The 25,848-nt window shown below is 49.6% G+C and overlaps 1 protein-coding gene across 1 annotated transcript; it reads right to left on the bottom strand.

The window, feature by feature from the left end:
• Window positions 1–8,245: 8,245 nt before the first annotated feature.
• Window positions 8,246–12,460, bottom strand: Vax1 (ventral anterior homeobox 1). Its single transcript, XM_045141106.1, has 3 exons — window positions 12,080–12,460; window positions 10,723–10,910; window positions 8,246–9,105 (listed from the first exon to the last, which is right to left on the bottom strand). Exons 1-3 carry the CDS (start codon window positions 12,318–12,320, stop codon window positions 8,512–8,514), a joined length of 1,023 nt encoding a protein of 340 aa, XP_044997041.1. The 5' UTR covers window positions 12,321–12,460; the 3' UTR covers window positions 8,246–8,511.
• Between the last annotated feature and the right edge of the window lie 13,388 nt (window positions 12,461–25,848).

Here is a 25,848-nt window from a genome sequence, read left to right as displayed (position 1 = left end):
CAGAGAATGGGTGGTCCAGGGCCTCTAGCCACTGCCAACGAACTCTAGATGCATGTGGTACCTAGTGCATCTGGCTTACATGGGTACTGGGGAATTGAGCCTAGGATTTTAGGCTTTGCTGGCAAATGCCTTAACTGCTAAGTTATCTCTCCAGCTCCCTACCGCTGAGACTTTTAAACAGTCAAGTAGCCACAGTCTGCATTTGAGAGTCATCACTGTGGTTGCAATATGGATGGATTGCAGGAAAGAGAACCCTGGGAGATGGCAGGGGCTCTCACAGTGGCCCAGGCACAGCAGCCATGCTGCTCCAGATGAGAAGAGAATAATGACAATGAGTGGCTAGCCTCTGCTCAGAGGTGTAGAAGGTATTCTCTAAAACCTAGTACCATCCCATTTTCCTTGTGTTCTCTGGGGCCTTTTCTCACCTGAGTGGAGCATTTTCTTCAGTCACTCCTCTGAGGAGCAGATCATAATGACCATATTGTAATTACAGGTTTCCATGATCATGGAGAAGCAAGGCCAACAGTTTTCACCAAGTATTAAGAACAATGAGCATTTCACAATAAAACAGAGTAGTTGGGCCAGACATGGTGGCTCACGCCTTTAATCCCAGCACTTGGAAGGCACAGGTAGGAGGAGGATTTTCATGAGTTTGAGGCCACCCTGAGACTACAGAGTGAATTCCAGGTCAGCCTGAGCTAGAGTGAGACTCCACCTTGAAAAAACAAAAAATAAAAAATAAAAATAAAACATAGTAGTTGTTGTCTTATCTGAAAATAGCATCTATATTCCACAGAGAAGAAAAGAAATTCGCTCATTCTTCAATAAGTGCACTCATTGTTTTTTTATGAGGTACCTTGTTTTGGAAAACTAAGGAAAGAAACAACCTTTCAAGCTATGGAATAAAATATCAGAAGTAATAAAAAGTTACGAAAGGTTGCAGAATATAAGAATGGACACTGGGGACTTGAACCCTGCTCACCAGGCTTTGCCAGCAAGCAAGCAAGCACCTTTAACCGATGAGCCATCTCTCCAGACCTAGAAATCCTAGTAGGTTTGTTAGTATATGAATTGGCCAGATATTATGAATGCTTTATGCATATTAATTAATTCAAAGCATCAAATTATAGAAAAAAGCAAAAGAAAAAGAAAGTTGGATAATCAGATCCTGAAGTTCAACCCTGAAATAATAGGATTTCTAGAAAACAGACCAAATGAAAATGAGGGGAAGATATCACATGAAGGAACCACAAAATAAATTTCCTTTTCAAAATTATTCACTTATTTATTTATTTGCATGTGTGTGGTTGTGGGGAGGGGACTGCATGCCAGGATCTTTTGTTGCTTCAAATGAATCCTAAATGTATACATTCTTCACATCTGATTTTATGTGGGTGTTGGAGAATCAAACTCAGTGCTTAGCAATCAAACCCAGGATGTCAGGCTTTGCAAGCCAGCTCCTTTAACTGCTGAGCCATCTCCCAGCCCCCAAGTGGCATCAGGGAAATAGTTTCAAAGGTCCACCACTTGGATCCAATCTTGAAATCAGTGCCACCACTAGTCACTTCCCATCTGATACTAAGTACGTTCTCTTTTCTTTTAACTTTCTTTTTCTTTTGTTGCTGTGTGTGTGTGTGTGTGTGTGTGTGTGTGTGTGTGTGTGTTATGCATATGTATAAAGGTCAGAAAAAGACATCAATAGTCTCCCCACTTTTCCACATTGCTTCCCTGAGATAGTCTCTCTCTGAACCTGGAGCTTTTCATTTCTTGGTTAGACCAGTCATCTTCCCGTCTCCATCACCCTCAGCGCTGGGGTTACAGGTTAAGCCTGGCTGTTTACGTGGGTGCTTGGAATGAAACTCAGTTTCTCCTGCTTGTGCAGCAAGCGCTCTTGCTCAATGAGCCATCTCCCCAGCCCAGACACTCCGATTCTATTCTCAGCAAAATGCCTTGAGCCCATCTCCTCTGTCTCTGCTGCCAGTGTACCAACTGATGTCACCATCAGCAGCACCATTATGTCCTCGTGCCCCCACATGAGAGGACTCACCAGTCAGCCTTTGCCTCAGAATCTTTGCACTTCTGTTTCCACACTGCCAGTGGACTTCACTCCAAAGCACCAGAAAGATCTTTGAAAAGAAGGACTATGCTGATTCTATGAACTCCTTAGGAGAACTTTTCAGTGAGCCCCCACCCCATCCCGTCCATCTTCATGGAGACATCTAAAGGTCATTGTCCTGATGTTCCCTACTCGGCCTTCACACCTGCCTCTAGCCCCAGTATTTGCCCCCAGGCATCCTGTGCTCCAGGTCCTCAGGGCTTCCTCCTCATTGCCACATCCTAGCATGTCCTGTCTCTTAGCATTTCACTCAAGTTGGTTTCCTCAAGAAGCGGGAGACGATCATGGAGAAGATGCACGAGGGAGTTCTTCAAGCTCATCAGCTGTGGAGAGAAAGGAAGGAGGCAGGATTGGATGGAAGGAGAAGTCAAACTTCACTGGACTCACAACAGAAACCTCAGCCTGCTCTTCAGGGAGTGTGGAAGCTTGGATGAGCCTGTGAAGTTACCCAATATTGTAATGCAAGAACCAGGCTTACCCTCCGTCAGTCACTGGAGACCAGCCTGGGAAACAGGAGTTGGCAAGGTGGCAGATGTCAGCCGAGGCTGTCAGCCTTAGCGTGTGGACAGCTAAGTGCTGAAGCTGAGGTCTGTTTGCTAAGTCATTACAGTAATTTATAGTGGTGGGTAAAAATGCTGTGCTTACTAGTGGTGGGTAAAAATGCTGTGCTTACTAGTGGCCGTGGCACGCAGTCTAAAAGCAGGGAATAAAACATGTTATGACTGGCTCAACCACATTATAAGTACTTCCTCAGGAAAGAACTCTGGTGAGTGTGCTCATTCTACAGATAGGGAAACTGAGGTTGAGAAAGCTGAAGATCATCCACTGCCTCATTCTCATGGTCTTATAATAAATAGCTAGCATTTGAGGTCTGCTAAATGTTTTATATGCTTTAACCAATCACATACTAATGAAAATACTGAGAGGCAGAATCAGAAACATCTGTATAGACTTAGCACAGGTGTCTCAGTACTCTACCTGAGGATACACACTCTGAGGTTTGAACCCGATTCATTCTAACTCCAGGGGCTGCAGCTTGTAATCACCAAGGTGAATTGCTTTTTCCTCTACGCATCAAGGCAGCAGTTTCAGCCTTTTGAGATTCTGAGGCATGTTGTTGCTGCTATGTACACTTTTACATGCATCACACACTTTTTAGATTGTTTCATGTACAGTTTTACATGAAGAAAATAGTTCTTTCTAAGGATGGATACAGTACTGCCACAGACGGCACAGTACTGTCCGTTCTCAGGGTAAGAGGAAGGGCTAGAATGGGACTCCGTACGTGAGTGGTCCTGGGCTTGACTCCCAGGATGGGGGCATAGAGTGAACCCCATCACAGGATAAGAGGATAAGTAAATGTGCCTTATGAAGTGCTCTGACCAGGTCTCCCTCTAGAGACTGAGCTCTGATGTCCCTCCAACAGGAACATCAGTTCCTATGAAGAAGAGGGTACCTTTTAGCAAGCTCAGTGGACTCCCTTTTGCCTTTTTGAGTCATCACACCTGCAAGAGAGCAATAGCCTGTTCAGCAAGGTGGCCTGAGCTGACTTTACAAAAGACCTTCCCAGACACCTGAGAAACCAGCAACATGGACCCCCTTTCCTCTCCTGCCCCATCAACATGATACATATTCAATAAAAACACGGTGGGATATAAAGATTCCCCCTCCCCTGTAGAAATGGTGTTGAATTACAATGTGTGGTACAAGAAACTCTACACTGGGTCAGAAAACAGGATTAATTTGCTTAACAAACATCCACTATACTTCTCCCAGACCCTGGGCCACATGCTGAAGGCTTCCGTGGGGAGTGTGTCCTTTAGTTCAGTGGTTCTCTGCTGTTAGGCAGGTAACAATCTCTTTGAAAACTTGTTTAAAATGCACAACCCTGGAACTTCTGATGCATCTAGTGGGGCTGAGGCTAAGGAATCTCCTTATAACCAGCTTCCACAGTGACTCTGGCACAACTTGACTCGGGGTTTATATTGAAAAAAAAAAAACAGCAACCCTGATTTAGTAAGTTTTTAAAGCTCTGATCAGCTGTGTGATCAAGTCACTTCATTCAGGGTGTCTTGGAAATCCTTAGGGAATTTTAGAGAGACTTCTTGGAAAGACTTTTATGGGCCAATAGCACACCGATAAGATGGCATTTCTTCCCAGTCATGAAAAAGAGAGTGTCATGAGGTCACCTAAGGAGAGACAGAGAAAAGTAGAAAGGGCTTCATGGAAGAATTCAAGTGTGTGTGTGTGTGTGTGTGTGTGTGTGTGTGTGTGTGTAAAGACATTGTCAGGAGATGACTCAAGGGAGACAGAGATGCAGAAGGGTCTCATTGGAAAGACTCAAGTGTAAAAAGCCATCAATTTGTATTCTCAAGCCTCAGGTACCTTGTCATGCCGATGTTTACTAAGTGGCTGTCTACCACATTTTTTTTTAATTAAGAAAGTATGAGACCAAAGCAGTGAAGCAGTTTATGGAGGGTGTTCCAGATTGAAGTAGAGGACAAAGTTGGAATACTGACAGGGAAGAAAGACAACACGGACAAGGGAAAAATTTGGAGCATGCATCCAGAGAGCCTTGGCAGTGAAAGCAAGCTGGAAATGGGAGTTAGTAGATTGTGGGCACAAGAGATGAAGCATTCAATTATATGAGGGAGATATCAGAGACAGAGAGGGAGGAAGAAAGAGGGAGGGGCTAAAAGAGGAGGGCCTGACCCTAGTGGGACTGTGGGTTCTGAGCAAGTTAGTTGCTCCAATTCTGTGTGCTGATCTTTAAAACAAGACTAACTCTCAAAAAAAAAAAAAAGAAGAAGAAGGAGGAGGAGGAGGAGGAGGAGGAAGAGGAGGGGAGGAGAAGAGGAAAAAGAAAACCGCATTGGAAATAAAAGAATGGTGCCTCCGAAGTCCTATGTGCAACCCTTAAAGATCTGCTGGATCCCAAGCATGAGAATGAGGACCACGCTCTCTCTGCTCTGGGTTAGTTATTGTAAGAGCAGATATGAGCTTAGGTCCTCTGGCAGCTCCACAGTGACTTCCCAGCTCCTTCCTAAATCAGACCCCTTTCACAGTGGGTGAGTTCAAGGTTTTCTTTCGTTCTCTGCTCTGAAGCAACTGGGATGCTGCTTTGCGTAGGCCTGAGTGTGACAGTCTTCTTGGCAAGCCAACCCATCCCAGCTGTTCCTCAGAGGCCCAGGAGCCCTCCCACCTTCTCCCAAGCACAGCCAGCTGTTGCCACAGAAGACACCTGCCTCCTCCCTGGTCTGGAAGTCTCCAGTTCCAGGGGCCTTCAGAAACCAAGGCAGTTTGCTAGAGGCCCTTGCAGAAGGAGGGAAAACAAGAAAGGCACTAAGATTAAATGGGTGGTCTACAGGTTTTTTTTAAATTAAAATTGTGGTTCTTTTTCTGGGCAGAAGAGGCCCTTTAAGAACAATTGTACTCCCTGAGTGGCAGGCTCTAAGCTCAGCGGCTCCCCGAACCAGGGACGGAAAGGAGGTGAGAGGGAGAGGTGATGGGTGAGGGTACTTCCCCTTCTAGGGAGAAGAAAGCAAAAACAGGGGAGGTGAGGGAAGCTGGAAGGAGGGATCTGCTTGGTAATCTCCCAGGGCTGCTGGGAGAGGAGGCTGAGCTTGTTGGGGACTCTGATGCTGAGATTTTGTGTTTTCTTTTGTTCCATAAGATTATGCCACCTTCTCCCTCCCTGCTTCTCCAGGCACCAGCCTTGACAATGCAGCCAGTGCCACCCACAGCCTTGGCCTTGGGGCAGCCAGGGCAGGAGAAGGGAGGAATCTAAAAACAAGAGGAGAAAGAGAGAAAGAAAAAAGAGAGAGAGAGAGAACATAACAAGCATTGTGAAGCGACTTTGAAAAGCAAACGTGAACTGTGTGTGGGCTGCTGCTCCGTCAGTAAAACCCAAGCCCATGGCGCCTCAACTCTGTTCACAGACTCCACTGGCTGTCCACTCTGCCCCCCTGCCTCCTCTCCCATACTTATACCTGGTGTGTGCAAGCACAGCATATGAACTGGGGTTTGGGGACCTGATTATGTGGCTGACACCAAGAAACTACAGTTCCAGCAACAGTTAGGTGTGTGGACAGTCCCGACTGCATACATTTGAGAGAGCACAATCACCACTCAACGTTCTCTCTAGCCACTCATACCTTCCCTATAGTCCCGACCTCAAGGTGCACAAGCCATATCACAGCCTGTCTCCTGGGGCCGGGAGGAGAAGAGAGGGCTTTTTGCAGGAGCTAATAAGTAGTACATTTTCTGACACCCTTCAAGTCTCTCTTGGATGGCAGAGAGACTTGTTCTAGGTCAGAAGAAAAGAACATCTTGCCTTTCTTGAATCTCAGAATTCCAAAATTCAAATCCCAAGTGCAGATGCAGCTGGAAAAACTCAAGAAATGGGAAGTGTTGGGAGATTAGGATCCTAAATCATGGAAGTTGTTATAAGAGAGAAGGGGCGTGAAGTGGCCACACCAATGGAGAGCCAGGGACTCAGGGCAGGGGGATGGAGCTGAGCACCTCTGCGTCCCCCTAGATCTCATCTCAAGAGCTCACAGTGCCAGTCAGGGCCCTGGCACTTGGGGAACCACCTCCCTCTGACCCAGAAGTCCCTATGCCCAGACTCATCATTCGTCGGATCTTCTTTTTCTTCTTTTTTTATGTTTTTTTTAATCCTTCAAATATAAGACAAAATACACTTCATTTATCATCATAGATATATATATTTCACTCTCACCACATAAATACAAAACATCCAAATATCCAAAACATTCAGAACAAGGTTAGTAGCCAGGATTCAGTGACACCTACCCGCCGTTTGAATCGTTCATTATTTTCTTCACTATTTGCCTAAAAAAAAAAAAAAAAGGAAGAAAGAAAAGAAACGAAAAAAATAAAAGGAAAAAAGCTTCCGACGTAAATAATTTACAATATAGTTACTATTTTTTTTAAAAAAAAAAAGTGTTTTGCGCTAGCTTCGGATGGACGATACATTCTAGACACTGCGGCACCTCACGCTCTGGGTCGGAGATTTTGGTTAAAATGCGGGTGGCCATGGCTGTCAGGGATCAGGTTGGTCTCACCAGTCTGGTGGTGAGGGTCTAACTCGGTTGCCTCCAACCCTGCAGCTGCGGAGCACGAGGGAGGAGGGGATGGATGATTCCTCTCAGCCAGGCAATGGGCACCAGACTAGGATTAACCCAGGAGGCCAGCAAAACCCTGGCATCCCATATCGCTCCTTGTGCAAGCAATTGCTCAGACATCCGGGGACTTCCTGCGTGGTGGGAAAATGTTACCAATCTGGGAGTTTGGAAAAGTCGGCAGTAGGCGTTGATTGCTTTCTCAAATCCTGCAGTTCGGCTGGAGCCTAGCATCTGGGAGACCTTAAGGCTGGTGCTGGGGTCTGGCAATGGCCTCCAGCTGCCTGGCTCTCTCCTAGCAGGAGCAAGGCCTTGACAGCCACCGCCCCAAAAAGCTTTGGCGAGATTTTGAAAAAAAAATTTTTTTCCTCTCATCATCGGTGTGCTTTTCCCCTATAAGCTCCTGTGTACATTCACAAATCCCAGAGATTTAATGTCGCATTGGCCCGTGGGCACATTCTCTGGCCTCAATTTCTTGCACCTTTCTCAAATTCCACGATTATGCGTATTTAAAACCGGGTTATTCTTATTTGATTTTATGTAGTAATTATTCTTACTTTACTTCTGATTAGGTCAAATGTACCACCTCTGTTGCCTGATAGAACGTTTGTTCGGTTTTGTTTTCTGGGTTCCGGGGTAGTTTGTGGTTGGAGTTTCTCTTAGCGGATAAAACTCAGCAGGGTTTGTCCCTCCAGGAAGCTGACTCCCCTGCGAGGACCCCAATAAGGGGCCAGGGACTCCCCAAAGTCCCCGATTTCTCCACCAAGCGTTAGGAAGGCTTTCCTTTTTGGTCTAAAGAAACCTGCAAGGCTTTCCCGCCCCTGGGGTCTGCGCATAGCTTCCCTCTTTCAGTGATCCACGGGGAATCATCCGCAGCACCCGCAGCAGCCCGACGTGGAACAAGTCTGGTGCCCAGACGAGTGTTGGCTCCCAGGCTGGCATTGGTGGGAGGGGCTGGGGGTACCATGTTGGCTAATTTGCGCATTTCCCCCCTCCCCAATTCTTTGGATTTTTTTTTTTTTCTGGATTCAGAAGGCAATTAGGGTTAAGAGGAAGAGAGAAAGATAGAGGGGAAAGGAACAAAAATAGCCCAAGTGAGGTGCGATGGGTTAGCAGAGTCCGATGGGGATGGAGGGCCGTCAGAGGCCTAGTTGGGAGCCAGGGGACCAGCGCGGGGAGCCCTGGGCGCCTAGAAGTCCATAAATACCACCACAATGGATACTATAAATATAAATACAGGCAAAACACTTCCAATCAGTCCAGCGCTTTTTTCTCGGCCCCTTCTTTATTGTTGGTCCGCGAGTAAGGCTCGAAGGCCGAGGAACTCAGGTACCGGGCGGAGAGTTCTTGCAAATTCCCAGCTAGCGAACCGGCCATTGTCAACGGGGCGGAGGACAGGCGGCTGGCGACCGAGCCGAGCAGGGAGGGCACCGGCAGACTGAAGAGGCCGTGGCCAGCGGCCGGCGCTCCCGCATGCAGTCCCCCGGGTCCCGCAGGCCCGGGACCCGGGGCTCCACCCACGGTCGGCGGGTGCTGAGACGCGGAGCCCGCGGGGCCCGGAGCGGCGGCGGCGGCGGCAGCGGCGGCGGCGGCGGCGGCGGCCGAGCCCGCCGCAGCGCCCGCACCCAGGGCGGGGATGCTGGGCCCGCGCATGGCCGAGCCCAGGGAGCCCGTGGCACAGGGCGGGAGCAGCGCGGGCAGGCCGGGCGGCGACAGCAGGCGACCCTGCTCCAGCAGCCGCAGCACGCTGCACGTGGCGGCGGTCTCCGACACCACGGAGCGCAGCTCCGAGTCCTTGCCCTGGTCCTTCTTCTGCTTGGTGCGTCGGTTCTGGAACCAGACCTTCACCTGCGCTCCGTGGCGCGCGGCAGGGTGAGAGAGAGAGGAGGCAGGGAAGAGCAGTGTCAGACAGAGACAGCTCCCGTCCCGTCCCGGGGATGCGCTGTGCACCCCTCACCCACCCACCCACAAAGTCCCAGCCCTAGCCGCGGGCCCCACCCCGCTGTCCTGGAGGGAGCTTCGAGGCGCCTGGGGAAGCTGGCGCCGCCACGAGGGGGGATACCACTCCACTAGGCTGCGCTTCCGGGTCACGGAAGCTGGGCCCGGCTTGAGCCCATAACAAAAACAAAGTCACAAAAATGCTCATGACTCCAACTCCAAGGAAGACCACAAGGGATTTTGGGCCGGCTGCTGCATTATCCTGAGCAGGACTGGGGCTCACAGATTCGTGGAATCAGCGCCGCCTGAGAGCCCAAGGCCTTAAGGAAGGTATGGGGAAAGGGTTTCTCAGCCCTCCTGGGCCCCCCAGCCCACAAGGCCCTAGGACCAGTGCTCTAGAATTTAGCCCCAGAAGAGAGCCACTCGGGTTAAAGGCTGCCTGGGACTGTTTCCTGCTTGTTAGGTTAAGAGTAGACCGTGAGCCAACAGCACCCAGGGAAAGTAACTGTAGAAGGAATATGTTTTGAAGGACGGACTTCTAATAGGCTAAGCATTCTCCACCTCCTCTCACCTCCAGCTGGATTGGAGGGTCTGAGTGATACTCCTAATTTTTCATTCCCTCTGCTCTCCAAAATGAGCTCCGAAGTAACGGGAGGAAGACAGGAGGCTAAGGTAGACTATCACTCTCCAGTTTCCGACCCCTCTCATCTCCACTTCTCCCTCTGCCCCTCTTCTGGCCTAGCAGAATGGAGGGTAGCAGCTGTAAGGAAAAACCCTCCTGTCTAGATTTGGAAAACCAAAGGAGGTAGTAACAGAAATGCTGTTGTGCCAATTCAACCTGAGGTTTTCCCATCTGTTTTCTCCTTAACTCTCAGCCTTCAGCCCAGATTCCAGACATGGTCAGCTCTAGGGCAATGCGTAGACTTAAGGTTCCCAGATCTGTTTCCACCTCATGTCTCATACTACTGACACACAGCACAAGGCTTCTTAGGGCCTCCGCAGAGTGATGCTCAGCGCTGGCCCCAGGGAGAGACATCCTGAAGAGTCCGGCTGCCAGGTCTGCACTGGGAGTTGGCAAGGCCTTTCTAATCCTACTTCCTGCAGAATAGACCTGGGTGCTGAGTAAAGCCGAGAACCTCAAAGGGAATCCTGGGACTGTGGCCAAAATAGTGTGCCCCTAAATGGGCAAAAACACTGGCTTGTTACAAAAGCAGAAACCATCCCAAAATTCTTTTAAGTCTGAGAACCAATAAGAATCCCACAGAGATGGGATTTGGGGCCCTGTGGGCCAAGCATAAACCTTGTTAAGATTTTTTTTTTTTTCCGGGATGCACTGGGGAAACACAGCTTAAGAAAGAGGAGAAAGTCTTTTTATATTACACCTTTCTTCCCTGTCTGTCCCATGCCCTTCAACTCCTTTGGGAAGCTGGGTCCAAAGCCCGGTTGGGTAGTGAGTTAAAGCAGCGCGCGGTAGCGATAGCGGGCCGGGAGCCTACAGCAGAACTGCGCACAGACTAGTCAAGGTACCTGGGTCTCAGAGAGGTTGAGCTGCCGGGCGAGCTCGGTCCTCTCGCGGCCCACCACGTATTGGCAGCGCTGGAACTCCATCTCCAGGCGGTAGAGCTGCTCGGCGGTGAAGGACGTGCGTGTCCTTTTGGGCCGGTCCAGATCCAAGCCCTTAGGCAAGATGATCTCTCGGATGGAGCCCTTGGCATCTAGGAAAGGAGGAGACGTCAGGCACTTTCTGAACACAGAACTCTCCTTTTTCTTTTACCTAGGCCCCAGCTTGCTTCAGGGGCACGGTCCCCCCACCCTCCCGGTCTGATGCGGAGGGTGGCCTTGGCAAAGACTCTGTGTGTGAGTGTGTGTACGAGGCCAAGGAGGCTGACTTCACACCACTGACTGGAGGAGGCACCAGACTTTGTAGAACCCTCCAGACAGGGGAAGAAGAAAATCAGTTCCAAAGAAGCGGGTGTTCTTTTCGGCCTAGGGGGCCCTGGGCTGCTTGATTCAAGTCCCCTGGAGCCCGAGGGTGCCTTTATTAGCTAGTCTGGGTCCTGCGGGCCCTTGGCTTCCGAGTAGCCGGCTCTCCAGCTGTCCCCCCCACCCCCACCGCGAATCTCCGGTCCTCCCGAGTCGGGCGGAAGGAGGAGGGACCGAGGGAATCACCGCCGGCGGGGCCTGGCTATCTGCTGGCGGGGGCGGCGCTGGCCGGGGCTGGGCCTCGCCGCTGCCACCGCGGTCCGGGAGGAGCGTTTGCCGCGCCCCGAGCGAGGTCGGGCCAAAACAATCAGGCGGCCTTGGCAGCTCCACCATCCAGCTCGGCGGCTTCTCCTGGCAGCAGCGGCCAGGCCCGGAGCGCAGCGCCAGGGCCCTCAGCTCCGCGCAGAACTGACCGGGCCAAAGCCCATGGTCGGCGGCTGCTCTTCCGTGCCCGGGCTCCCTTGGATGCTCTCTGCCCTCTAGGGTGCAGGAGCCCGCAGGCCACCTTCCAGTGGGTCCTCCATCCCGTAGGGGCGTGCGCCTGTCCTCTCCAGAGGTGCCGGCTTGGAGGCCGCAGCCTGGTAGCCTGCCCCGTTCCCCACATCCCCCACCACGGCCCGCAGCCCCTCAGCCATCCCCCAGCAGCTGGGTTCGGCTGGGGGGGGGGGTCCTCGGAGCTAGGAGAGCTAAGGCCCCTGGGGAGCGCGCGCTGGTGAGCCCCAGGCTCGAACCCCAGCAGCCAGCCGGACTCGGGCAGGAAAGGGCCACCAACTTTCTCCGAAGTCCCAGTCGGTATCCCGGCTCTGCTGGCCCTGGGCGACACACGGCCGGTGCCAAGGAGTTGTCACCCCCCCCCTCAAAAAAAGATCGCGCCCCACAGCCGTGCCCAACTCATCCTTACCTCGGACCAGGATACGGCGACAGTAATCCGGGTCGGCTGCGGAATTGGATTTACTTTTGTTACAATCTTCCGCAGCGCCAGAAGCGGCGAAGGCGCCCTGGGGCTCCTTGAGGAAGGTGGCGGGGAGGCTGCCCTCGGCGCCCTTGAGCTCCCGGCTCTCCTTGTGCGCGCTCTTCGACACCCGGGCGGCCTCGGTGTCCGAGTGGCACCGGACGTCCATTTTGTCTGGTTTCCCGAACATAGGCAAAGGAACACAGAAAAGGGAGAAGGAAGGAGGGGGAAAAAGGGAGAGAAAGGAAAAGAGAGAGAGAGGGGGAGAAGCAAAAGGGGACAAAACCCCTACCGCGCAGCAGCCCCTGCGCCCGGTGGCCGCCGGCGAGAAGGGATGTCCCCGCGGGGTGGCTGGGGTCGGCGGCGACTGGAGAGGGGCGCGCGGGCGGGGAGGCCGCCGGTGTGGTCCAGGATCCCGGCGGAGCCCGCGGCGAGGCCGCCTGGTCAGAGCCCGCGTCCTCCGGGCACGTCCAGTGGCCCCAGCCCGGCGACCAGGGAGCGAACAGCGCGACTTCCAGATGCTGCTGCTGCTGCTGCTGCTGCTGCTGCGGCTGCTGCCGCCGGCTCCGGAGCCCGCGAGTTGTAGCTGTCCCGACACCCAGGGGGACGCACGCTCGCCGCCGCCGCCGCCGCCGTTGCAATTGATTACGGGTAATTTCGCAGCCCCCACGTTTCGGTTACCTCATGAATACACTAAATTGTTTGGATAATATATCAGATCGTAATAGATGGTTTCTTGTCCTTGTCCCCAATCAAGTAGGGGTTTAGCCAGTGAATAAACGGAAATGATTGGTCTTGCTTTCAGGGAAACACACAATCAAAGACCTACACTTCCAGAAAAACTTTTGACAAGATTCATCCTGAATGGTTAGTACCATTAGCAGGCATTATTAACTTTCTCGTTGCCTTTGACCCCTTCTGCTCACATACGGGCTAGAGGAGGCGGGTTCTCCACACTCGCCAGATAGAGCTGAATGAGGGGTGGGGGCCAGATGCCCCTCACAACCCCAGCAGCACAAGAAAGCTGTTGCCTCTGGGTGCGGGGGGGGGGGCTGAGGGGGAGGAGAAAAAGTTTCCCCCCAAAGTCTCTCCCCTACATTAAAAAAAAAAAAACAAAAAACAGCACAACCACCAAGCTTTCTTCTTAGGCAACTCCTTAACACACCTCGACGCTGACAGCCATCTTAAACTGCCACCTTCTCTTCATTTAGTTCCAGTCGGATTTTTTTCATGCCCACACCTCCAGCAGCCCCGAGGCAGCCCATTCAAAGGGCAGCTTTGTACTCAGAGTCCAGCAGGAGAGAGAGAGAAGGGGGAGAGAGACAGAAAGAGAGAGGAGAGAGAGAGAGAGAGAGAGAGAGAGAGAGAGCAGAGAAAAAAAAAATCTCAACTGTGAGATCTGCTTCAAAAAAAAAAAAAAAAAGTTTCCCCCTAGCTATTTCATTGTCTCTGCTACAATATCTTTGAGAAAAGCAACAGCCAGTAATCCAATAAGAGCATTGATTAGGCCACAATGATTCAATTCAAGCGCCTGGCCTTGTGCGAGGAGCATGCTCCAGCCCTTCTCGTCACCTTGCCGGGGCAGAAGCCCTCTCCACGCCGCTCTCCCCATTCATTCCTTTATGGGAAATGCGGAGCAAAAGGAGTGAAAGATGGCAATTATCTAATTGGACTATTAACAAACAGTCCTCTGAGCGCGGCGGTCTGGCGTGGCTCCTGGGCGGGGGAAGGGCCGTGTTCCCTGCCCTCATTCACAAAGAGTGCTGGGGCCGCGCACGAAAGGGGGGTTTTAAAAGGGAGTGCGGGGTGGGGTGCGGGGGGGGAGGAGGAGAGAGGAGAGGTGGGAGGTTTGGCTGAGAATTTTTCCACACAATTCCAAGAATGGGGCGGAGGCGGGCGGGGGAAGGGCGGGGGTCGCCGGGCGAGCGGGTGGGGGGGGGGACCGATGGGGTGTGTGCGGCGGGTCCCCCGAGGGGCTCCGCGGTCACCGCCCGGCCTCAGCCGCCGCCCCCACCGTGCCATCGAACCTCTGGGGACCGGAGAGGGTGGCTGAGCCTGGGTCCACCGCACCCCTCGCCCAGCCACCACCACCACCACCACCAGCCCCTTAGAGGAGACATGACCTCTGGTCTGGTCTCCAGGGTGTATGCCATCCCACAGACAGACCTCGGGTACTTGGGAGATGGTTCTGAGGGCTGTCCACTGGGTCCTTAGGGTCCTCCTAGACCCGAAGCCCAGCTGTCTGGCTGGCCCCGAGCGCCGTCCGCAGGGTGGCCAGTGCCCCGTGGGGCGGGCTGTTCCCCCCCCGCCCCCGCACAGCTTGTTGGGGCGGGAGGGAGCCAATCTTCGCGGGGCCCTGGTCGGAAGGCCTGGAGAGGGATCTGGACAAAATTCAGCCAACTTAATGCTTACTTTCCACAATGCTCAAACGCCCAGACTGGCGCCTAAAGGCCCCAAAGCCTTCTTTTCCCCGTTTTCTATGGCCAAGTGGTGGGGTTGGGTGGGAGGATTCGGACTCCCATCACCAAGTCTCCAAGAGAAAGTCCCTGGGACGCGGATGCCTCGGATGGGGGTCCAGGTCTCCTGGAGAGATCAGCCCTGGGCAGCTCCTGGGCTTCAGGTCCTGAATTCAAGCTCAAGGAGCCACCACGCAGGACCCGAGGGACTTGGCTTGTGAGAGCGAGCCCTCCAGGTCGGGGAGAGTCCCCAGCGCCAGCCAAACAGGGCCTTCTCAAATGTTCCAGGTTCTTCCTAAGCACCAGGGCTCTAGGCTTCCGGAAACACCTCCGCAGCTTAATAAACCCTGGCGGGACACCTGCGGTGCAGGGTCAAAGGCCCGAGGGAAGTCTTTTAAAAATAAAAATGGCCAGCTCATCATTTCTTTTTGGTCCTGGGGGCGGGGACCCTGCCCTTCCACAACTCTTTGGGGATGGTAATGACACACTTTGTTAGAAGTTGGAAATCTGTTTTGAACACTCGGGGAAGGAAACATGCCAGCTTTAGGACTAAATGGACGGAAGCTGGAGAAGTTCAAGAGCTTGTCCCAGCCACAGGTTGGTGAATGCAGAACTGGGCTGTTGCGTCTCAACTCGACGCTGTGTGCGCTTTTCTTCACCGAGTCCCGAGGATTTTACCCTCATGTTAGTTCCCAATCCTCCCCTCTGTGAGTTTCCCAAATCTCTGGGGGAAGGTGATGTTTATCCGAGAGACAAAGCAAGGACCTAAATGTTAATGTCGAAACACCTGATTATTTCGCATCGGTTTCCATCTATTTTATCCAAACAACACGGAGTTTCAGTGGAAACCTGAGGTTCTTGTGTCTAACCCTCTTCCTTCTGTCTGGCCAGGAGTATTTCTCAGAAGCCCCTCATTCTTCCCCAGTAAGCTTTTCTAGAGCGACTATAGCTCAGTTTCCTGGGTTTCAAGCCAGCTGGATACTAGGATCTGGGATCCCAGTGCAGAAACTCCCATTTCTAAGTGGCTGGGGGCCTGGGATGTTTTCCCACCAGTTTGAGTTTGGAAACTGCACCTTTTGAAGTGGAGGGACTCCTTAAGTTCTGCGGATCAGGGACCCAACACACTCGTGTTTCACACACACACACACACACACACACACACACCACTGCTTACTGGAAATGCAAATGGCTTACTGGGGAAGAGCAGACAATGGGGGCTCTCAAAACATCTGGTTTGATGAAACCCACACTTACCAAGTGTCTGGAGATTTCAGGACCACGTGCAGGACTCAGGAGGTCCCTGACACAAACGGGCTGCCCTCTACAAGGACAAACCAGTTGACTACGGGAATTCACCCTGGCTCTAGTCATGGCTCCCGGTTGGCAGTGCACCTGCTGCTGTTGACGGATGCCTCTCTAGGCTCCAATTCCTTGAGATAAACAAATTAAATGTGTTTTTTAAGCCCTATGACTGGCTTCTGCTTTTTGTTATGTTATGCACAGCCTCTCCCTCCCTCTTTCTCTCTCTCTCTCTCTCTCTCCCTCTCTCTTTCCCTTTCTCTTTCTCCCTCTCTCTGACTGGATTAAAATTCTGTGGGCATCCATCCAGAAAAACCATGACAGGTTTCTGAGAGGACACAGTGGAGGAAATTTCAGAAAAACAGCTGCTGCTCCCAGAAAAAACGAAAGCTCCCCCCCCCTCTCTCTGTGTGTGTGTGTGTGTGTGTGTGCATGTCCATGCACTGGCAAAGAAAGGAGGGAACTCACTCAATTATTTTTGGATAATCTGAGACAAGGTGGTGATGCACCACACACACACACACACACACACACACACACACAAGGACACAGGGCTGCTCCAGGTGAAAGTGTTTTATTCTCTTGACTAAATTTGTCTCCCTTCCCAGTGCCCTTTCTGCCCCCACATGGCTGGCTGCAGGTGCAGAGAGACCCAGAATAGAACTGTGGAGCTGGAAGGATTTTTTAGAGATCATCTATTCCATAACCTTCATTTGACTTGACAGATGAGGAAAATTAGCCTGCAAAGACAAAGCAACTTGTTAAGGATTAGACAACTAGTGAGTGGAGGCCTTGGTGGGGCGGTCCTGCTCTCCTGGCTCCAAGCTACACCCCCACCTCCACCCAGACTCCCCAGGGCTGGAACCGATAAACGCACTCTTGGGGATTAGGTGCAATGATGCTGTAGAAGTGAATTAAATCACGATCTAAGCCTTGAGAGTGCCTTTCATATTCACTGCCTCTGTCCACTGCTTTCTTCCCCTGGCACCGGCAAGCAGGATTCAAGACAGCAAAGAGCCCTTTCTTTCACCATGGGCACCCCTTTTTTATTTCAGAAAGAAGTAGGAGGTGACGCTTGTGGGAAGAATATTCAAGTTCCTCCTAGACTATGAAGGACTTGGGGATGGAATCACTAGCTGTCTGAAAACATGCTTTTGAGAAATTGCATCACAGGAGATAATGCAGGAGGAAATTCTTTCTAGCAGTCAGGTGCCTGGTACAGTGGTTAATTCATAACAAGAATATCTACTATTTATAAAGGTAGTAAATTCAATCCCATCTAGTTGTTAATAGCCTTATTTTGCAGGAAGTCGTGGGGGCAGTGGAGAAGTACTGAAATATGAATCAGTGTTGAACATCCACAGTGAAAAATGTACTCATACATCCAGAGATTTCTTTCTGATTTTAGCCAATACGCAGAGCTAAACTCTGGGTTTTTCTGTTCACATTTAAAGCTATCAGTTTCACTGAATTCCATGTTTCAACTTTGTATTTTGCACCAAGAAACCAAGTTCTGTCAATTATTTCTATATTTTGTAAATAAAACATTGAATTTTAGAAGAAGCCTTAAAGTGGTGTAACTCCTAAGCTTCACTGGTTCACCCTTCAAACAATGGAGCAAATGTGGGTTCAGGCTGTGCGATTCATATATTGAAATCCCTGGCCCTGACCTTTCTAAGCATGTGCTTTCCTTCTCTGTGCCTAAAATAAATTTGGCACTAGTATCTACCTATAGGGTTGCTATATAGCAGGAGTAAAATGCTGAGAATGGTGCCTGCTGCATGGTAAACAGTGTCAATATAACCTTTGCCTTTACTGTCTAAATGAGAGCATCTCTCTGGGGCCAGTTCTGTTCAGATTGAAACAGATACCAAAAAGAAACCGAGAGCCAGCCAGCGTAAATGATGGGTCCAAGGAGTAGATAGCAAAATTGACTGGCTTTAGTACTGTATAGCATAAAAAGCTTCTAGTATTTGTGAAAGACATACTGACTGACATTATCTCATTGAATTAACATGGCTACAAATTCTTTGATATTTTTTCCACCAAGAGCTATACACTGAGCTGGAGAGATTGCTCAGTGGTTAAGGACACTCATTTGCAAAGCCTGATGGCCTGGGTTCAATTCTCTAGCATCCATGCAAAGCCAGATGCACAAAGTACTGCTTGCATCTGGAGTTTGCAGTGGCAGGAGACCCAGCATTCCCATTCTCATTCTCTCTGCCTTTCTATCTCTCTCTCTCTTTTTCTCTCTCTTTCATGAATAGAATTAAAAAATGTAGAAAGAGACACACGCTATTTCTCTTTGTGAATTTGGCAAGCTTTATGTCATGTTTTGATCAACAAGATGAGACGGAGGTGACCTTGTACTCTTTCTGAGACTACGCCCCAAAGTGGTCTGGCAGCTTCTGTTCCCACTCTCCTAGACCCCAGCTATCTCTCTGAGAGGAAGACAGACTAGACTATAAGGAGAGGAGAAGTTACATATTACCAGTGTCAAGGAGGTGAGGAGTGAGGTCATCATGATGTCCTATGCACCGATTAACTTCAGCCTTGTGAGACATAAGTCTCCCATAGACAGCCCGACGCAAGGAGGGAATCTTGAGACATCATATGATGGTAGTTGTTTTAAGTTACCAAACTTTGGATAAGTTTGTTATGCCTTGATTGGTAAAATAAAAAGCAAAACAAAATAAAACAAAATAACCCCCACATTTTGAAGGAGAAACTGGGGTGTAGAAAAGTTCAGGAGCTTCTCCATGGTCTCCAAGCAAGGAAGCATTACAATCAGGACGCCAACCAGGACCGTGATAACAGTCATTAACTTTTTCAGTAACTCCCACAAAGCAACCTAATTTAAGGAATAATGTATACATTTATTTTCATTGCTGAACTATTTGAGACACTATCTGCTATAAGGTGGTCTCATAACAGACCTCGCATGGAAGTCTTACAATGAAGCAGTCAAAACGTGTTCAAACTGGAAATGGAGCTAAAACCATTTCTGCCAAGATCTTTCTTTTTGAAAATTGAAATTGGAGCATCTCACTGGGATTGGGCCCAGAGTTCTGAATTCCTTTTTATCTTAAAACAAGACAAAACAAAACAAACAAACAAGAACAACAAAAACAACAACAACAAAAAGATGCCAGGGAACGTGTGCTGCTCTTATCTTCTAGGAATTAGAGCTACATTAACACTTAGCATGGTGGACAGAATATGACCACAAGTGGTCGCCTGGCTCTTTGAAATTCCCAAGATGTAGCATTCAGTGAGAAGGAAAAGAAAGGGTGCTTTTATTACAATGTTTTCCTGGGTCACAAAGAACTTTGAGGTTTTCCAAGAAACCTGGCTTATAAATTTGTATCTTTCTAACAGGAGTACATTTGTGTTTCAAAGCATCTTTAAACCCATCCTTTTCTAAAATCCTGGGCTGGAGAAATGGCTTAGCGGTTAAGTGCTTGCCTGTGAAGCCTAAAGACCCTGGTTCGAGGCTCGATTCCCCAGGACCCACGTAAACCAGATGCATAAGGGAGCGCACGCGTCTGGAGTTTGTTCGCAGTGGCTGGAGGCCCTGGCGTGCCCATTCTCTCTCTCTCTCTCTGTCTCTGCCTCTTTCTCTAGTGTCTGTCTGTTGCTCTCAAATAAATACGTAAATAAAAATGAACAGAAAAAAATCTAAAATCCTTTACTGCCTAAAAAACTGCCAGAATCATGTGTTCAACAAATAGGAACACCTACTCCCAGCAAGGCTCTGAGAACTCCCTACATCAAAGGCATGAAGTGGTTTTACTTCAGGGGGAAAGATCCCTTGCCCAGAATCACTTATTCTGCACTTCATCCCATCCAGAAGACAGCCCAAACTGGAAAAGGAGGAAGAGGCCACCAGCAGTGAAATCTGCATATGTTTGTAGGTTCCCACTTGGTCTTGTGCTCCAGCAGAACCATGTCAGTTCCTCATCCAAAGCCATGTGTGTTAGGAACTGTGTGTGTGTGTGTGTGAGTGTGTGTGTGTGTGTGTGTGTGTGTGTGTGTGTGTGTAGGCTAGGGGACAACTTTGGGTGTCATATTCTGATCCCATCCACCTTTTGCGAAGCAGGGCATCTCATTGGCCTGGAACTTGCCTGGCTGGTTAGCAACCCCAGAGACCTTCCTGTCTCCATATCCCCAGTGTTGGGATTTTAAGAACACACCAGCATACCCAGATTTCTATGTGGGTTCTAGAGGGTCAAACTCAGGTCTTGTGCATACACAGCAAGCACTTTACTGACTGAGCTATATTCTCAACCTACATTCTTGGTTTTTTTTCTTAATAATCTCTCTCTCTCTCTCAAACGGGGTCTCACTGTATAACTCAGATCATTCAAACAAAACTTGAGATTATTTTGTCTCCATTTCCTGAGTATTGGGATTGCAACACCCTCCTTAAACAAAAAAAAAAAAAAAAAAAAAAAAAAAAACACCTAGGGCTGGAGAATGGCTTAGCAGTTAAGGTGCTTTCCTGCAAAGCCTAAGAACCCAGGTTTGATTCCCCAGCGCCTGTGCAAGGCCAGATGCACAAGGTGGTACGATGCATCTGGAGTTTGATTGCAGTAGCTAAAGGACCTGGTGTGCCCACTATTCTCTCTCTCTCTCTCTCTCTCTCTCTCTCTCTCTTTCTGCCTCTTTCTCATAAACAAATAAAAATAAAATTAAAAAAAAATCTAATTGTAAGGGGTCTAATTCTCTCCTCTCGTTTCCTAGCTAGCAGAAGCTTGGAGGCTGCATATGGGAAGGGATAGCACTCACCAGTGACGGAGAACACCCATGGTCAGCAAGCCTTGGAGAGGAACAGCAACCAAGCTGAGTGACTCCAAAAGCATTTCTTTCTAGGGTCACTTTGGGCACAAGTCATGACGCTCTCAAGTGATCTGGATGGTCTGAGCACAGGAGAGTACAGTATGACAATTGATATTCAAGCAAATGGTACTTCTAGGTTAGGTGTCACCTTGTTTGAGATGGCATGGAAGCACATGACATACCTGAGGAATATTTTCATATAAGATAATCCCAGAAAAATTGCGCCTGTACCACCTCTCATTCCTCTCCACCAGGGGAGAGAAGTCATTATACCTGTGAAAGGCAAAACTGTACCGATGTGGAGGCCATGTGTGGCTCAGGACTATAGTACTGAATGTGAGCCCATTTCTTTTATCCCCAGAAATTTTCTTTGAGCTTCCCTGAAAGAGATAAAAAGAAAGCAAAAGGTTGAAATGACTCATTCATGGACCAGGGCAAGGGAAGAGGATGGAGAGGAAGTGTGAACAGGAGCATTGTGGGTACCTGCTCAGTTTTACATGGGGAGGAAAAGAAAGGGTGAAGACTCAGAATGCTTTGTGAGGGACATTATTTCCAAGAGTTCAGCCAGACTCAGCTTTCAGAGAAGTGGAGTTCTGTGACCATAGGGCCACAGATGGCTGTAAGTGGCCCTGGCCCACAATGAGACTCAAAAGGAGGCAGAATTACTTTCCATGGAATGAAATCCTCTTGGGAAGTAACCCACAGCTCCAACCCTGAGAAAGGATAGGAGGAAGATGCTTTAACACAGTGTGTTGATAAACTCCTAGCCCTGCCGCTTTGGAATATCCATCACTTCCCCTCTTCAGAAGTGCTTGAGAAACATTAACTAATTAAACCAGCGTGACTTCTCAAAGGCAGAACTGAGCCTCTTTAATCTGTTTGTATTCTCTGAAAAACAGCAAATAAAATTAAGGTATAATGTTTTTGAAGAGGAGTATGTCGAACCATAAACAGCTTTTGTGAGGGATTAAATATCCAAGTGTGGTGGTGGCATTTGATGTCCTCAGAAGCTGTTCACGGACACCTTCCGCTATCTGTACAACACGCATTGTTGAAAATCAAGACTGAATCACAAACGCCATGAAGTTTCTCTCTGCAAGCAGGGAGGATGTCACCACTGTGATCCTGGCTCCTTCAGGCTTTCATTTTGAGGGTTTATCTGAGCGCTGGGTGGATGGAAACAGAAAAGGAGAGGAAGTTTACCTCGGGAACCAACCACATTCTCCCACCATCTTTGAAAGGAACCTTCTAGAGAGGTGTGGGCAGCAGATGTCCCTCTCAGGTCCCTGCACTGAGCAAAGGCCAGACATCTTGCACATGGAGGGACCTTCAGCCCCATTCAGAGAGTTCAGAGAGTTGCTTTCTGCTACCTAAATGCATTTTGTCTAAAAATACTTAAAGTTCTATCCTGAGACCCGATAGTACCTTTTCTTCCTGCTTGTCTATATTTTGTTTTGTTTTGTTTTTAGCAAGGTATTAGTATCCTAGCCTGGCTTTGAACTCCTGATGTAGTTGCACTTCTGAGTGTTGGGATTACAGGTGTGCTGGGATTGTGCCTGCTAGGCAAGCACACCGTTGACCGAGCTACATCCTAAACTATTTCTTTTGTTTTTATATTTTGCCACATTTTTTTTCTAGAAGTGATATAAAGGAGTTTCTACTGACTAGTGGACCAAATTGGAGGCAACCCATCGAGATTACACAGAAGGGTATGTTGTGACTTGTGAAAGAATGGAGTCCTTACCCAGGATGTGAGAATCATCCACACTGCTGGTTCCGATTTTGACCTCAGTCACAAAGAGCAGAGCGGAGTCCTGGCCACACATTCACCCTATGGCTCTTTCTTCACGGCCCTGGAGCCCAGGGGCTCAGGACAAATGCGTTTTGAGGTCAGAGCAAGAACAATTATTCCATAGCTGAATATAGACGCTCTGGGGAAAGATGTAGGAAGAAGATGGAAGTGGTGATCAGGAGGCTGCACTGTGGCTCCGTGCACACCACACAAAAGCTGATCAACCCCAGACAGGACTGACCACGTCCCACGCGGCCCTCACTGTCCTGGTTGCTGAGGCAGGCCAGGTGGTCCCGCGGCCAGCTCTCCCTTCCCCCGTCTCCACGCGATGGTACGTGCCTGAGCCCCGGGGGAAACTGGCTGTTCAGATGGGGATTACCTCTTGTACCTGTCGTCATGGGCGGTGCAAGTCATGTGATTGCTGTATTCAGGTTGGTCTGGCCTGGAGGGAGGGTAGGCAAGGTTCCCCATGCCATGACTGAAAACATGTTTCTCTCTGCCATCCATCATTTTACCATGAGGGCCATGTCAAGGCCCCAGTGCACCAAAGAGATTCAGATAAGTCACTGATAACAGAACATCAAACACCTACCCGTATGACAATGTGTATCATTTAAGGAAGACACTGGAAACAAAGCTAACCTCGGGTTTTGAATTTTGTTGAGCCCACCTAGTTTTCTTTTTTCTTTTCTTTTCTTTTTTTTTAATTTTCTTTCATTTACTTATTTGGCAGAGAAAGAGGGAGGGAGAGAGAGAATGGGCATGCCAGGGCCTCCAGCCAGTGCAGACGAACTCCAGATGCATATTCCCCCTTGTGCATCTGGCTAACGTGGGTCCTGGAGAATTGAACCTGGGTCCTTTGGCTTTGCAGGCCTTAACCATTAAGCCACCCCTCCAGCCCTTATTTTCATTTATTACTGTTTCATTTATTTATTTTGGTGTGTGTGGGGGGGGGTGTAGGCCAGAGAACATTTTTAAGTCGGTCCTCACTTCCACTTTCTTTGACGCTGGGTCTCTCACTGTTCACGGCTCTGAGAGGTTCCTGCAAATCCTCCTGTCTGGCCCCCTTCTCACCATATGTCCACCACGATTGCAGAAGCCCTCTAGAGCTTCCAGCTTGTTATATGGGACTTGGGGCTTTGAACTCAGGTACTTGGGGGGTTTCACAGCAAGTGATTTACCCAGGAAGCTATCTCCCCAGCCCCTATCCCATTACAATATTTTAAATTCAATTTCCATTCTTTTAAGAATAAGGGGAATTTTAATCTAAACATTTGAAGTGACTTCTCTTGAAAAATTAGATGACCTTGCTGCCAGGAGTGGCTGTTGTTCCTGGAAGGGCTGGTATGCCTCTCTGCTGCACAAGCCTGGCCCTGGAGCCTTGCCCCTAAAGAGTTTGTTGTTACTGTTCTTGATTATTTTTTGTTTTATTATTATTTTTTGGTATGTATGCATGTAGGTATGGTATGGTGCCCGTGTGTGTGTGTGTGTGTGTGTGTGTGTGTGTGTGTGTGTGCGCGCGCGCGTGCAGAGGCATGTGCCCATGCACAGGCCTGCAGAGGCCAGAGGAGGATGTCAAATAACTTCTGCTGTCACTCTCTGGCATTGTTTCCTTGAGAGAGTGTCTCTCACAGAAATTGGAGCTTGCTGTTTTTCAGCTAAGCTAACTGATGAGCGAGTCCAGGCAATCCTGCTGTCCCTGCTCCCCTCAGCATTGGGGTTACAGGCGTGCATGGCCATGCCTAGCTTTCGACATGGGAGCTGGGATTGAATTTAGGGCATTATAATTGTGCAGCAAGTGCTACTATCCTTCCACACTATTCCCCCCCCCCCCCCACAGAGAGGTTCTTGTACGGGAAACTCGGCCTTCAATGTGATGGCTTTAAGAGGTAATGGAAGCTTTAAGAGGTGTGGTCTGGTAGGGGAGAACTAGGTATTAGGGGTGGAGTCAGCTGGTTCTTCCAGGACCTGAGTGTCCTCTCCCAGCTCTCGGGCTTCCCATCTTACCTTTTGGACCCTTTCCTGTGCACTTCTGACAGTGATAATCTGCCACGGGCGCTCACCAGAGCCGAGCAGATGTTGGTGCCATGCTCTCGACCCTCTGAACTGTGAGATCAAGAAACCACTTTTCTTCATAAAGCACCTGGACTCAAGTATTTTTGTGACAGAAACAGAAAACAGTCGAGTGCATGCCGGGAGGAATCCAAATGTAAGACAATATCATGAAGAGCCATCGCTCCAGTGTCAAGTTGGGTAGTGTAAGAAGCCGGGAGGTGCAAACAGCCTTTTCTTTGGGGAACTAACGAAGTGGGAGAGCCTCAGCATCGGTCTTGGCCTCTCAGAGCTGGCTGCTCCTGAAGAAATTTCCATGCGGTTGGGTTTATGCCATCCCTGAGTACTTAAAACCCCAAGTTACACCAACAAAGCGCTGTCTTGGGAGGACCAGTTTCCTTGACTGAACCCCTCAATTCCTCCTATCTAGAAGGAAGATCCAGCTCTTGTGGGACCAGGGAATATAAGAGAATAAGCATTATGGTTTAATAGTGAAATGTCCCTCAGAGGCTCATCCCGCTCCAGCTAGTTAGTCTGAGGAGGTTGCGGAATCGTTGGGAAGTGAAACCTAGCAGGAGGAAGCAGTTCTGTAAAGGGTGGGCCTTCAAGTTTCCATCTTGCTATCCAGCCTCTGCTGTCTCCCCACCCCCCATGGGAACAAGCTGACCGCCACCATCAGGAGAGGCTCCCACTCCCATTCTCCCTCATCATGATGTGACCTTCCTCCTCTGAGTTGGATCACAGAAAAGTAACAAACATAATAAATGATTGGTAGGGGGCTGGAGAGATTGCATAGTAGTTAAGGCACTTGCCTGAGAAGCCTAAGGACCTAAGTTCGATTTCCTAGTACTCATGTAAGCCAGAAGTACAAGAGCTCATGGGTCTGGAGTTCACAATAACGAGAGGCCCTAGAATGTCCATTCTCTCTCTCTCTCTCTCTCTCTCAAAGAAATAAAATATTTTTTAAATGGTAGGCAGGTTTTGGAAACAGCACTAACACTTGTATTCACCTGAGATAGTGAGAGTTGGCAAGGCATTTCCTGTTGACCTCCCCCCCTCCAGTGCCACCTGCGTTATAGAGGGGGAAACTAGGACTCCAGAATCCCAGACTGACAAGGATGTAGGAAGCAGGAACAGCCAGCTGACCAGCGAGGTCTTCTGTGTTGGCTGGCCTGCGTCCAGAGCTCCACGCACAATGTGTGGACTGGCATCGTGCACTAAGTGTGACTGCTCTCTTCATACCCATACAAACAGTAAGACTTCTATAGTATCTTAACGGC

The sequence above is a fragment of the Jaculus jaculus genome, chromosome 1 (assembly GCF_020740685.1).
Source record: "Jaculus jaculus isolate mJacJac1 chromosome 1, mJacJac1.mat.Y.cur, whole genome shotgun sequence".
Classification (NCBI taxonomy): domain Eukaryota; kingdom Metazoa; phylum Chordata; class Mammalia; order Rodentia; family Dipodidae; genus Jaculus; species Jaculus jaculus.
Note: the sequence above shows the minus strand (reverse complement) of the source record. Positions and strands in the feature narration are given on the sequence as shown.

Bases quoted from the DNA above. Each gene is read 5' to 3' on its own strand.
- Vax1 (XM_045141106.1), bottom strand. From the start codon at position 12,320: ATGTTCGGGAAACCAGACAAAATGGACGTCCGGTGCCACTCGGACACC. The intron at 10,911-12,079 runs GTAAGGATGAGT...CTCCTTTCCTAG, and splicing joins TCGCCGTATCCTGGTCCGAG to ATGCCAAGGGCTCCATCCGA. The intron at 9,106-10,722 runs GTACCTTGACTA...CACGGAGCGCAG, and splicing joins TCAACCTCTCTGAGACCCAG to GTGAAGGTCTGGTTCCAGAA.